The following is a 14,980-nucleotide window of genomic DNA, read 5'->3' on the forward strand; positions in this document are numbered from 1 at the left end:
TCAAAAGAAGCTCAAATTCAGGCATTTTTTTTTCCTCCCCAGTTTTCTATAATAATCTCACTGTGAAGACCTTCAAAATTAATTGATGTCTGCAACAAGAGTGAATAACCATACACCTCAGCAAGGAACATTACATACTGACACGAGTCTCCCACGCAGGTGTCCGGGGTCAGAATTAATCGAACAGATGTACACAGAGCTATTTTCATGCATTTCAAGTAGTTAGGTTAGTCAGCTCAGCTTCTAAAAACAAGCAGATCTAAAATGACAAGGTGTTTTTTTTGGTTTTGTTTTTACTTCTTGCTTTTTAAACCCAGAGCTCCCTATACAGGTGGCAGCATCAAGACATCTGAAAGCACAGTTGCCATAGCATTCAAATTTGAAAGCAAGGATTTGATGATAAAAAGCAAAGTAGAAGGAGATGCCCCCTAGCCCTGTCCAGATGGCAGGCTCTGCCAATGCAAGCTCCAACCTGCCCCTGATTTGAAAGGGCAAAGTAGAGCAATGTGTAAATTGCTTCATCTCCCTGCTGTTATTTTGACACAAATCCTCCAGGGCCAATGCCAGTCCCAGAGAAAAGGACTGATCTCTCAGACATAAATGCAGGCTTGAGGCTACCTGTTTGGAGGAACAAATGTCAAGATCTGGGTGGGATGGTTGAAAGTGAGTTAGGTTAAAGCATAGTTAAGGAATGCTGAGTAGCAAGAACAGCTCAATAATCAACAAGGTACTATGACTTTATGACACTGTAGAAAATTCCTTGATGGCAAGAATTGTCCACATTTAAAGCTTCTTTCTGATACATATTAGTAAAAAGAACACAGATGCAGAAAATAAATCAACCAAAGATGTACAACTGGAGCATCAAGAATATATATTCTCTCCTTCAAAACAAAAAGGAGGTTCTATACCACCTGCAACAGTATTTTAAAACCATTACAGAAATAGTGTGACCATAGCTTACCTTGCTTTTAAGCTTTTGGGTGACAGAATGAAAAGGTGGCACAAAAGAAATAAAGAAACACCCTTGAAAAGGAGGTATAGAGAGATTAATAATTTGCCTGACATCATAGCAAATCAGGGCCAGGGCCAAGGCTATAATTCAGTGTTTCCAATTAGCAGGCCTCTTAGAGTCAAGGTACATTGATTCCTAGGCTGCAAATAACACTTAATGTTTTCAATTACTCTGAAAGGCCCAGGAGGAAATAAAGAAACAGCACTTACCTTTGACAATTTGCTTTGCACACGCATTGTAAACCTGCTCTTGGGTTGTGTTGGGAGGTAGCACTCTGTCGAAGACATATGGCTTCCCTTGCTAAAAAAGAAAGACAAAAGAAAGAAAAGGGTGGAGAAAACATGTTAGAAGTTTAGGCATAAAACGAGCTAATATTAGTAGTTAGACCATAGGAGCCAAATCACCAACCCTATTCTTTAAGACAGTTCTTTACTGAGACTAGGAGATTTTTACAGTGTGAACTTGAGAATCTGAGAGCAAAAAAAAAAAAAAATTTTTTTTAATTTGAAACTCTTTTCTGGTGAAAAGGTAGGCTTATCCATTCATTTGAATAAATATTGAGAGATTACACGAACCAGGCACTGGACTAGATGCTGACAAATCAGAAAACACAGTATTGCCCTTGTGAATCGTTCAGTTAAGTGGAGCAGATAGCTAATAAGCAAGAAAGCAAACACAACAGGAAAATGCAAAATGTTTAGGTATAAAATAATGGGGCAGGGGGATGATAGAGAGGACAAGGAAAGCCTCGCTAAAGTACTAGTTAAATGGATCTTTAAAAGATTAGAAAGTTGGAAGCTCGTAAAGAGCTGTATAAAAGCACATTCCAAGCAGAGGGCCGAGCAGACAGCAAAGGGCCCGGTACGTCCCAGGAACTGGAGGATGGTACACGATGAGGCTGGTAAGGAAATCAGGAGCCAGTTCATGCAGGCACTGTTAGCCAAGGTGATGCGCTTGGATTTTATTCAATGGGAAGACGGCACGAACAGATTTAAGAAGCTGCTCTTATTAGAAAGATATTATTGCTTTGTTCCCCAAAGAATTCTTCTATTTTCTTTCCCATGCAATAAGGGGTGCCTTAACTGGGCCAGGGCTTCTGAGACAAAGAGAGCCCTTCTGTACAGTAAATCAAGAGGCTGTATGAGCCCTGACGCCCAATCACTCAATGCTCAATAAGGAGTTCCTGAGCATTTACGTATGATGCACACAGTGCTGAGCGCCCTGTCCCACAGCCCGACCCACCCAGGAGGCCCTTTATCTATCTTCACGTTTCCCATATGGCAGAGGGGAGGGCAGGAGAAGAGAAGGGAGAAAAAGAGCCAAGCGCCTCCTTCACCCCCACCCTGCATCTCCTACGAGTGGCTCTGGACACTAGGAACCACCCAAGGACAGTGTGACTCAAGAAGATAACTGCTCATGAGGGATCCAAGGGCAAGGCTTGTTACGTCCTATAACCTTCACACCAAGTAAAAGCACAGCTGTCAGACTGGTTTAACGTTTTACGCATTTATCACTTCGGTAGAGCTGGATGGAGGGAAAATCCTATGTCCTGAGCTTTAGTCTTTGAAAATGGGATTGAACTAACCAAGTAAATGAGCTACTTCCAGTTTAGTCTTGGAAAAATGGAGAATTTTCAGGTACCATAAAAGTTTGATTTTATGCAAAGCAGCAAAACCAGAGTCATTCTGCTAAAATTATGGAATAGGATCATTTTCTGGTAATTTATTCCCAGTAAGTCTCCTTCAGTTGGTGAACCAAGTATTTGGTTGAATAACCAAGAGATTACCTCACCACAGTTTATTGGCAACTATCAGCCCACAACATTCTTATCAGCTTTACCTATTTGTAAAATTCAACTAAATGTCAGTAGGGTAAAAGGCAAGAATAAACGCTGACAGAGTTTGCCTAAGTATTTGTCATCCATTGAACCTCCTGGAAAGAAACTGCAGCTTTGCTTAATTTAAAACAAATCCACTATTTCTCCAAATTTAATGAGAATCACCAAGGTAAGCCACCTTGTTTATAACTTGATCCTGCTTTGGGTTTTAGAGAAAACACACTTAATGCAATAGGCAAAATGACCTATTATAGTGCATGGTACAAAAATAGAACTCTCCAGTTTTGCCCTTCAATTTAAAATGTTTATTGGAATGCCTTATACTTTCCCTTTAAAAGAGGTAGAGAATAAGAAATCTCTACTCCTCATTTAAATAATACAATTTACCAAGTGCCAAAGATAATACAGTAACTCCCCATAACCTAAAGTTAACTCCCACACAGAAGCTGCCTTCAAGTCATTGCCACTGGGTTGATACCAAGCAAAGATAAAGTGCCCAAAGTGATTTGTCATGAGTCCTATCTTGTCAGGATTAACACATTAAGTGGTTTAAAATGTAAACATTTTGATGTGTCCTTTCTTGCACGGAGTTAGTTATAGGCTTTCATTTTAGGTGAACCTTAAAGCCATGAAAGAAATTGATTAGAATTTAGTTACTGAACATTTTCAAAGAACTGACTTGTGGCATAGCCATGCCAGCTGTATATACAGTTGCCATTTAAAAAAAAAAAAAAAAAGAATGAATTACTTTTTGCTGCTTTAGTAATGGTATAAAAATCTCACAAATCCTGATTGAGACTTGAACATAGACCCTTCCCCCATGGCCCCAAAGGAAACAAGATTCTCCATTTCTGATCCCCACTGTGGCCGAGGGTTTCCCTAGGCAGGCGTTGGGCCCAGCTAGATCTAGTGATCACTGAGTTAACAGATACAGAATAAACTCTTTGAACCGCATTTGAATATGACTGCTGAGTACTAACACTTGGAACTGAATGATGAGGTCACCAGTCACTCCTTCAGGAGACACTTTTCCTATCCATGTGTCTATTTGGCACATGGTTCTCTCCAACCTTTCTGGCTACCTCTGTCAACATCCTTTGCTGGAGTCTCTTTCAAACTTCTAAATGATGGTATATTCATTCAGGACCCAAACCTCAGCCTTCTCTCTGTCTATATTCTTGATCTTCAAGTAATTCAAATAAATATTTCAGCCTTCATCTCTCATGTGACCTCCAGATTCATTTGCCTACTAGACATTTCCACTTGGGTGTCCAGGAGCCACCTCAAACTTTACTGACCAAAAAACAACCATCAAGCCCTCCGCGTCTGAGCAAGAACTGTATCACCAATCACCTAGTTACTCAGATGGAAAACCTAAGAATCCTTTAGTATGTTCCATAGTTTCCATATCCAAAATATATCCCAAGCTCTATCACTTCTATGGTTGTGTCCATACCACACAAACTTAGTCCATCATTTTGATCTCTTCTACACAGCTGTAGCCTCCTAGCTGGTCTCCCTGGCCCCATTATTGCTCCTAACAATCCAATTTCCACTTATCAGCCAGAGTAGCTTCCTAAAACCACAAATCAGATGCTACCATCTCCTCTGCTAAAACCCTCCAATGGCTCCTATTATTCCTAGACTAGACCCTCTTTGCCCTCAGCTGCCTGCATTACCCTCCCTGTCACTACAGTGTGGCCCCATGGACTTCTTTCTGCACCAGGCTTATTTTCCTGTTCAGAGTCTTTGCTCCTAACCCTTCATTCCCCTTAGAATTCTCTCACCGCAAATCTCCATTTGGCTCACCACAGATCTTCATTTGGCTGTCTCCTCATTGCCCTTCTGAACTTAACTCAAATTACCCTCCTTTGAAGGCATTCATGATCCTAACTAAAGCAGCCCCACACCCACCCTGGCACCACTCTATCACAATACCCTATCTGGTCTGCTCCATACTAATTAGTATGTGACCTAATCTCAACCAATCAAATGGACCACTACAATGAAAGCATGTAACCAGCTGAAGCGTAAGCCATATAAATCCCAAGACCTAACTTCATGTAGGCAAACCTACTTCAATTTACGAAGGGGATCTGGATGGGACACACACATTGCTACTGAAAATAAAGTATTCCAGCTTTGCCATGTAGCCTCCACATATAACAGCATCAATTGCAAAGGAGCAATGTAACTAAAATTAATAACTTACCAGGATCACATACAAAAAATAAGAACAGATGGTTCTTACACTTTTATACTTAAAAATTTTTTAAAAATCATACCACCAGAACTCCTATCAAGTTGTTGAGAGCAAAGTGTCTGTGAACCATATGGCCTGCCTATTAATACGTCTGACCCATTACCCAACAACTGTTCCCCAGCCTGAAGAGAATATTACTCTGGGAGACAAAGGAAAGCAAAAGACTCTTGTTAGCATTTAGAAGATGGGCACCAGGAGGGATGTTGAGAAAAGCAAAATTAATTATCCCCAAGAAGAGAACATAAAGAGGTGATCCAATAACAATCTCTAAGACTGACCAAGAGTTGTGACCAAAGGTTGCCAATGATTCAAATGACCTTTCTTTTATCTTTACTAAGAAAGAAACAAAAGCAAAAATGAAAAACCAAAAAAGACTAAAATTTCCACAGAGATACTTAAACTCACTCTGTAGAATTACCTTCAGACACTGAGGAGTACTGTATTCCAAAGAACTGATTGCTGAGAACGGTCATTAACTCTCTGTCCCAGGTGTCTATGTGACTTCCTTCCTGAAAGCACAGGAGACAACTAGTTCTTTCAGCTTGTGCTGACCACCTTCTCACCACGGTCACCAGCACTGTCACCAACCACTATGACCCAAACCCTTGTATACTTGGTCTCATTTAATTCACACAGTAACTCTGTGAACTAGGTATTATTATCCCCATTTCATAAACTGGAAAACTAAGGCTGAGTCACATTATCAGCTCTATGTCTTCGGGGAAATAATTTTAAGGCTCTGATTTCGAGTGTTCTTCCTTTACCCAGTGCAGTTTTCCTAAGAAGCTTTTGATTTATTGGAAAAGCAGGAGACACCCAAATCAGCATATGCTAAGACTAATACGAACAACCGAAGCAAAGTGATCGATGAGGTAGCGAAAGACAGAGACCCCTACCGTATCCTACAGAAGTCAAGAAAGTGTTGACCACAAAGGTGGGACTGACATGAAACCGCTGAGGAGAGAAGGGCTGAAGATCTGGGCAGCAGGGCAAGATTGGCAAGAAAAATGGTGGGCCTGCATATGGCAAGCATTCTTTTCAGCAGAAGAAATCAAAAACAGGCAGAGGCTGGTCAGAGGCTAAGGAAAGACAGATGTAAGGCTGACTATGAAAAGTTGAAGTTATTAAGAAAAATTCTAGAATTTTTTAGAGCCAAAAGGTCCTTCAAGGTTATCCCACCCCAACCTCATGTTTCGCAAATAAGGTGAGATCAGGAAAGGGTGGATGGTGTGCACCAGTCAGGTGGGCTGCAGATATGTGCCTAGCATCCTGGCTCCCTTCTGGTGCTCTAGAAGTCTGCTTTACAATCACCTGCTCTCTCTAAACATCAAGGAAACAATAAGCATGAGCCTCTGGTCCTTTATGTTTCTGCTTCCCTCCCATTCAATTCCAAATTATTGCCAAATACATAATTAATTAGTCCAATGAACCAAGAGTCATTGCCATGGGAGCTGTAATAGTACCACAGGAGAATCAGAACCACAGCCTCTTAGAGGGAACACAAACTCCAAGGTCGGCCCATCCAACCTCCTCCCAATGCACAACGACCATCTCCATGACCCCTGAGAGGGGACCACACACTTGCTTGCAACTCAAGTAGCTCTGATTGTTAGACAGTTGTGTTCTTATATTGATTTCAAAGCTGCCTCCCTAAAGCATTAGGCCTGGTGTTGCCCTCCAGAACAAAACAGACCTGCCTACATTGCAGCTTTGTTTCAGTTTGGAAGCCAAGTGTTCACCATCCAAATCTTTTTTCTCTTATCTGACTGAGAGAGAAAGAAAAAGACATACTTCCCTTCCTCCCTAAAAGTTCTATGGTTTGTTTTGACTTGAAGGACTCCAAAGATGTCCAAGGTTAGGATATCCATAAACCATTATATTAGTCTGCACAAGAAAAAATGAAATCAGATTAAACTCACAGACTGTGAAGGGCTTTTATAACAACCTGAAAGAATGTTTCCAAAACATTAACTAAAAACCAGAAGTCCTTGATACTCATTTCTTATCAACACAAATATCCTACCAGAAGAGGTTTTTGTTTTGTTTATTGAAATATAATTGACATATCATAGAATTTACCCCTTTAATAAAAGTGTACAATTCAGTGGTTTTCAGTATATTCACAAGGTCAAGCAACTATCACATTGTCTAATTCCAGAACATTTTCATCACCCCAAGCAGAAACCCTATACCCATCAACAGTCACTCCCATCCCTTCTGCCTCCCATGCTCAAGGCAACCACTCATCTACTTTCTGTCTTTATAAATGTGCCTGTTCTGGACATTTCATATAAATGTTATCATATATGGCTTTTTTGTGATTGACTTGTTTCACTTAGCATAATGTTTTCAAGGCTCATCCATGTGGTAGCATGAATTAGCACTTCATTCACTGAATAATATTCCATTGTATTCATATACTGTGTTTTGTGTATCCATTCATCAGCTGATAAGACATTTGGGTTCTTTTGACTTTTTGTCTATAATAAATGCTTCTATGAGCATTCACGTACAAGTTTTTATGTGGACATATGTTTTCATTTCTCCTGGGTAGATACATAGGAATGGAATTGCTCGATCATATAGTAACACTGTGTTTAACTTTTTGAGGAATTGCCAAATTATTTTCCAAAATGGCTGCACAATTTTATGTTCCCACCAGCGGTGTGTAAGTGTTCCAAATTCTCTACATCCTCATCAACACTTTTTACTATCTGTCTCCTTTGTGACGGCCATCCTAATGGGTGTGAAGGGATATCTCGTTGTGGTGTTGATTTGTATCTTGGGAGAAGTTTTTTAATTGGCACTTAACATAGCATAAAATTTATTTTGATATATAGTATGGGTACAGAGATATTCCAGGCATTGTAATATACAGCTGTGCTCTTATCTCCACATTTACAAAGTGGCCCAGATGACAGAAGCATCTTGTAGAAGCTGCAGAGGCCCGTTTCTCTGAGGCTCAGTTTTCTCATCTGCAAAGTGAGTCAATAATACCCACAACTCAGGCATCCAGTGAGGATTAGATATGATCCTGTGAATAAAGGCTCTATTGCATGTCTGGTTTTCCAGAAGATGCTCAAGATATGGTCAATGTCATTCTGTAAAAAAAATGGTTCGGTGACCAACTTTTACCAGGTACTTGCATTCCATGAAACTTACCAAGCAGTGGCCCCTTAAAGGAAGTGCTACTAAAATGTGACAATCACCCACAATGTACCAGCTCAGGAACTCGGCATCCTGCTCCCCTTACAACACCCAAGTGCCAAATCACACCTCAGGCTCCTCCCGGCCCCCCGGTCTGCGACTCCTAAGCTCAGCTCCCCAGAGTGTCAGGGGCTGTTTAATTTCTGAGGGTCCCAGCAAAATATACAGTTTCAAAGCCATCCTCTGCATTCTTTTAAAACAAATAAAATTTCAAGGTGCCGTCATAAAGCCCCTTCAGGAAAGGGGAAGGGCTGTGTCTGGGACAGGCACTTGCGGACTCACAGGCTTTGCTGTCACAGCTTCGCAGCCTCCTGAAGACGTCTGTGAGAGTACCAATGCAAACCTGCAGCAGGTGCCGTCGGGGACTGGCCGTATCCTCTCAGTCCTCACCACGACCATTTCCAGGCAGGCTGGCCCAACCTCCTACAGCCAGCTCCTGCGTCTCTTTGCCTGAGGGCTTTTGTGGCTTGCAGGAGCCCTTTTGGTCACCCACAACAGGCCCGAGGACCTCCACGCACCAACTCCAGCTGTTCTCAGCCAATGCTGATAGGAGTGGGGGTCAACACTTCAGCTCCCTTGCCCAAGGGTGGAAGCGGACAGGAGACTCTGAGGCACGTATTCCAGACTGGCACCCAGAGTTGCCCAGTGGGATGAAGCTCCGGTTGTCCATGGTGGCAACTTGGGTGATGACATACTCTGTACTAGTTTCCTTCACTTCCCTGCCTCACTTTTCCACTCTTTATCAGTATTTCCTGGGGTCACCTCCCAAAGAAACTTGCACTTCCATCCTTGACTCATGGTCTGCTTCTCGGGGAGCCCCAAGCAAGGCAAAATCCCAGACATTTTGCTCCCAAAGACCCTTCCTTCAAGAAGTCCTAAGGGATTCCGGACTTGGAGAATCACTGTCAAGTACGATGCCATCACATTCGCTTGATGCCCAAGACAAGGGGGGAGTGGAAAATTGAAATCCTTATTAAAATTCAACACACTGTGGCCTTAGGACACTGCCCTGGAAAAGGGGATACATTTTCCCTCATAAAAGGGTGTTTGCTAGTCACTTGACAAGCCGTGGTCCCAGAGGGCCACATCTGCCCTGAGAATTATCAATTTCTAATTTACACAATTCCAGAAGCAGCAAAGGCTCCTGAAGGCCTGGGCCTATCAGGGTGCCTTGTGCATAATGGTACAGGGCAGGTGCTCAATAGATGATGATGATGATGACTAATGTCTGCCAGATGGGCTCTAGTGAGGTTAGAGGGGTGCCAGGACACCATCAAATGGAGTGGGGTGTGGGAAATATCTCTCCAGAATGTGAGAAACTTTACTTCTTTCCCACCATTCTCATCCCTCATCTCCAAGACTTCAGCAGTCCTGGAGTCACCCTGTCTTTCTGCAGCCCTTTACTCCACTTCACCCCATCACCTACCTTCCCATTTATCTAGAGCTGGCATGCAAATTCCCAACGCAGGAAACCCCACTGTGCGCCTCGGGGCACAGCATCCTGTACCTGGCAGTGAGCACCAGCCCTCTCCCATCACAGTTACAACCGCTGCCAGGTCCACCAATCTGCAATGGCAGCCTCACTAGGAGACTCTCGGGCCAGGCTGATCTCTCAGGTCAGCGGAAGCCTCCATGCCACTGCCTGCCCCAGATATAAGCGCTAAGCCAGAGCCTGCCCTGCAGTCTCCCCTCTACCCCCCACCCCCAACACACACTGGCTCCGTGCCCCAAGGAATGTAGCTGGTGCCAGTTCCGGCCAAAGCCAAGGCTGCTCCCAGGAGGGTCTGCAAAGAAACAGACGTCCACAAAGCAGCGACTGGCTTCTAATGGAGTTGCCAAGGCAATGCCAGCCACTTCACGTACTGACAATGAACAAAGGCAACACACCAGAATGAATCTTGTAAGCCTTCCTCCTGCAGGAAACCAGGCTACAATTCTTCCCCTTGTGCCAAAATCCCTGCTGTGTGGACACACAGGCACTGTCAAGATCTCAGACAGCTATGAAAAAACACTGTGGGAAGGCAAACTGCCCGAGTGATAATGAAGAAATTCGGAATTATTGCCTGGCTAACAGGCGTAATGAAGACAGAAGTGTTAGTTCTGTTAAAGAGAATAACGGAACCTGTGTCTCAAAAAAATAAGGTTCTTATTTGTATTTGATTTTCATTTCAGATGAAAATACAATGAACTCCTCTCTCCTTCACCCCCAAGTTCTTCTCCCTCTAACTGTTCTGTACCATAAACTGCTCTTGCACCCGCAGGGGCAGGAGAATGAGTCCAGGCAACTGGCTCCAGTCCAGCATCTGGCCTCTTACATACATTGTGACCTTAACCATTTTACCTCTATTTTCTGGGCCTCTTCTTCTCTGTAAAGTGAAAGATTGACTCTTTCTGGCTCTGACATGCTACGAATAACACACAGCACAGGAGTTCTGTGATTTTCGCACAAGAGTGGCTTCTGCCTTGACCACATGAGGCACAAGAGAAGGTAAATTTTAAGCTGGAGGGAGCTCCGTGTTCTATGTGCTCAGAAAAAGGAACAGAAATTGCAGCCATGGTTATTTCAGCAGATCTTTGCTTCTGCCAAGTCAAGTCTGAAAAAAATCAAACCTTGCTCACTGGAGAGGAGGTGAAAAAGCCATTTCACTGAAGGTAGAAAGGAAGATTCATTTTGCCAAATGAAAGACAACAAGGAAAACGCTGAGCCTTCTTTCCGGAACCCACGGCTCTTGTGGAGCTTACTGGCACAGCACAGCTCAGCACAACATGGTCAAACTGCCACTCGACAAACCTCTACCAGGTACGCTGAGACTCACAGTGGCCCTGCCAACACGAGAACCACGGGGTGACACGTTTAAAGTTCTCTTCCCTTCAGCTAAAAAAATTAAATAAAAGCTATTGCCCAGACCTTCACTTGGCTAAGTATGGTGCATACTGAGGCTTCTGAGAAACATATACTGCAAATATTTACTGCCAATAGAATTAATATTCTATTAATTTTTTTCACTCTCCAGAAACAGCTTATGTAATAATAACTATCCCATGTATTGAACAGCAATTTTACTTTTATAGCATGTTCAGGTCCCTCAGCTCCATTTTTTCCTTGTGATTTTGGGGGTTTGACAAGAATATGAGCTTCCCTTTCTGCGAATGGAGAATAACTTCCACGGCCACGCAGAAGGCAACAACCTGAGCTGAGGCCAGGATCCAGAATTTCTGGTCCCCAGCCAAGCCTTCTACCCATAACACCATATTGCCTCTTGTAACTATTCCTCCAAGAACATGTTTAACTCCCAACTATAGATTTTCTAAGAATTCCACAGATTTCGGTTGAGAACATGACGAAGTAGAACCCAGAATGCAATGGCTTGCTTCTACATGTTACAGATAAAGAAATTCACACAAATTACAGAAAAAGTATCCCACAAAAGAGAATTACACTGACCAAAACCAGCAACAGTCATTAAGTTCAAGGTAGCTGTGTTTCAGTTGGTGCCTAAGGTGTCACTCCCATTCAATTAACAGTGCATCAGCACTATACATGGGAGCTGCTGGATGCAAACTCTAAAGGGGTTTTCAACAGCCAAGATGGAACTTGGGCTGCATAAGCCTCATGCATCCCAACCCAGGGAGAATCAGTCCTTATTCAGGAGAAGAGATGCTGGACCCGCACAGCAGAAATGATGGGTTGCCCAACTGGCAGGTGGAGTACTTGAGGCATTAAACATATTTATTTATTTATTTAACAGAAAATCTAAAAGAAGCAGTTTTAAGTACAGCTGACACATAAGCTGTGTATCTTTTAGAAGACTGTTAATTTTACTTGCAGGATGGGGCACCCTATTTTTCAACACTTGAGTACTAGAAGGGCTGGGTGCCAACACAAGTGGAATTTGATGAGCAAACTCTCCCAACACTTCTTTCTGCAGCCACCCCTCCTTCCTGACTTGATGTTCCACCATTGGAACCACTAATGGATTAGACAACAAAACACCATGGTTCCAGAAAGCTCACTGTTAACAAAAGTGGCTCTCTAGTCTTCTGCCAGCAGCAGCAATTAGTTTATCAGGTTCATTAGTTAATAGAACCAAGATAAACCAATTGCTCATTTCTGAGTAGTGAAGTGTGGGGTCAAGGGGATGGAGAGAAAAGAATGAGGGGAGGAGAAAGGAGGGGAGGGAGAGGGGAGAGCAGAAGGAAGGGAAGTGGGAAGAGGAGGGAGAAGGGCAAAAGGAAGGAAGGGGGGAAGGGTTTCTCAAGCCACACAGGGAAAATCTGTGATGAGGGAGAAGGAATCAAAGACAAGAGCCATCTCTTTCACAACCAGCCTAGGATGGGCCAACAGATCACTGTTTAAACCTATAATTCTGAGCAGCTTTTGCTCAACTATCTAGGTAATAACTATTTAATTATACCCAGACTCAGTAAGAAGGTCTGCTTATTGGCACCTTCTCAAGAAGAGAGGCTGTGTCCATCAATTCCCATCCCATGTTTCTTTCCAATAACTCCCCTGCACTGGCTCCTTCCTTTTTACTTAAAACACACTTATGGGTGAGGTGCAGTGGCTCACGCCTGTAATCCTAACACTCTGGGAGGCCAAGGTGGGAGGCTCGCTTGAGGCCAGGAATTCAAGACCAACCTGAGCAAGAGCGAGACCCTGTCTCTACAAAAACTAGAAAAATTATCCAGGCGTGGTACATGCCTGTAGTCCCAGCTACTCGGGAGGCTGAGGCAGGAGGATTGCTTGAGCCCAGGAGTTTGAGGTTGCAGTGAGGTAAGATGACACCACTGCACTCTAGTCCAGGTGACAGAGCGAGCCCTGTCTCAAAACACACACATACACACACAAAACACCACTTATGTTTTCTTATTCTATGAGTTTTTTTTCTTTGTCCTCCCTCGAACTGCTGCCCCATCTCCACCTTCTTCCTCTACCAAGGGACTGGAAGGTTGAGTCTTCTCTTGCCTCTACTTCCTCCCTCCTGCACATCACATCCTGCCATTTAGTCTTCACTCTCATTCAGCTACTTTCTGAAAGGCCTCCATGGCCTCCTAATCTTCAACTCCAACATGCTCAGACAGTCTGCAACATCCTCAAAGTCCACAAACCATTTAGAACTGTGCATCAGTCCAGCTTGTTGAAACTCTGCTCTGCTGTCTCCCTGGACGCCACATGCCCCAGCTCAGCTTCTGTCCTCTTTGACTTCTTCCTTCCCTCTGTCTTTAGTTCTCCTTTCTGCCAATTCCAAATGTAAGAATGTCTCCAGCTCTCTTGTAAAGCCTCTTCTCTTCTCTTCTGCACTCTCCTCTTCTGTATTCTCTCCCATGGAAGAGCTCAAACACTCCCGTAGTTTCGGCTGTAAGCTGTGTGCAGAAGACTCACCAAAGTCCATCTCTAACTCTGAACCCCAGACCCACAGCAGTAACTGATTAAAATCACCAAGTACCCTGAACTATATATGTTGAAGAGAGAGCTCACTGCCTTCCTCCTCCTTTACCCCTTTCTCTCCCTCCTCCTCCTCCTTCATCCCTTCCTACCACTACCTGCAGTCATGCAAGATGAACAGTTCAGAGCCATCTCCCCCACAGTTCTCCCTCACCACTGTCACCCAGTCAGTGGCCATGAAGTAAGTGGTCATTCATTTCTTTGGTCTATCTCTTGCTTTGTATCTCAACTATCCTTCTTACTTTTCGCCTAGACTTGTGCAAGGGCTTCTAAGTGGTCCACTTGTCTCTCTTCCTTCCAGTGCGTTCTGTATCCTTTGCCAAATCAATCTGCCTTTGGTCCAGCTCCTAAAAGATGGTGCTAAACAACTTGCTAGGATGCCCTACTGTACGTGAGCCCCCAGTGAGACACCTTCCACAACACAGGGCCTTCCCTACCGGACACCCTAGCAACGTGCTCCCAGCTGCCCTGCAGCCACCTCCCTGCTCTGACTGTTCCCTCTAACTGGAACGCCATCTCGGTTCCTTGACCTTGGTATTTGTCAAAGCACTACCTGTTCTTCAAGACTCATAACAAATGCCATCTCTCCCAAGACAAAGCCTTTCTTGAGCTTCTCAAATAGATGCCGCCTCTCTCTCATTGTCCTCCTTTGAACTTCCATGGCACTTTGATACTATTCCAGGTCTCCGGTCACAAACTACTTCCAGATTACAGTTACCTGGAAGCATCAGGCCATGGAAAGAAAACAGGACCCAGGGTTAGAGACTGAGGTGACAGAGGGCTAACATATTGAAGTGACTCTCGCATGCTAGACCCCATGCTTTACTTGGGGCACAATACAGATTTCTCACAACTACTCTTTAATGTAACTACCCCTCTGCATTTGACAAGTGACAAGGTCAGGTTCAGAGAGGTCTCTGGCTTGCACAGGGTCACAAAGCCCAAGTTATATGTGCTTCACATGGTGGTTGTGAGGGCCAAACAAAAGGCATATAAAATCACTTTACAAATTGCAAAGCATTGTATACATATGTTATTAGTATTGTAACTTAGCTTACCCTGTTATAGATTTTTAGTTATTTAAGGACATGTTTCCTATCTTACCCATCTTTGGATTCCCTGAAGCATTAATGATAATTACTAAATGTTAAAATTAATAGTTATTTAATTAAATTGGATTTCTGATGTCATGTGTTGAAGTAGTAGGATTTT

The 14,980-nt window shown here is 43.4% G+C and overlaps 1 protein-coding gene across 4 annotated transcripts in view; it reads right to left on the bottom strand.

The window, feature by feature from the left end:
• KIF5C (kinesin family member 5C) overlaps positions 1–14,980 on the bottom strand; it is a 155,381-nt gene that overhangs the window by 95,278 nt on the left and 45,123 nt on the right. For all 4 annotated transcript variants that reach the window (XM_069457879.1, XM_069457712.1, XM_069457798.1 and 1 more), the window contains exon 2: positions 1,225–1,315. Coding sequence is in view for 2 of the 4 variants with exons in the window: in XM_069457712.1 (XP_069313813.1) it covers positions 1,225–1,315 (91 nt within the window). In the remaining 2 variants the exon portion in view is untranslated. The remainder of the gene's footprint in view (positions 1–1,224; positions 1,316–14,980) is intronic.

This window comes from Eulemur rufifrons, chromosome 1 (assembly GCF_041146395.1).
Source record: "Eulemur rufifrons isolate Redbay chromosome 1, OSU_ERuf_1, whole genome shotgun sequence".
Lineage (NCBI taxonomy): Eukaryota > Metazoa > Chordata > Mammalia > Primates > Lemuridae > Eulemur > Eulemur rufifrons.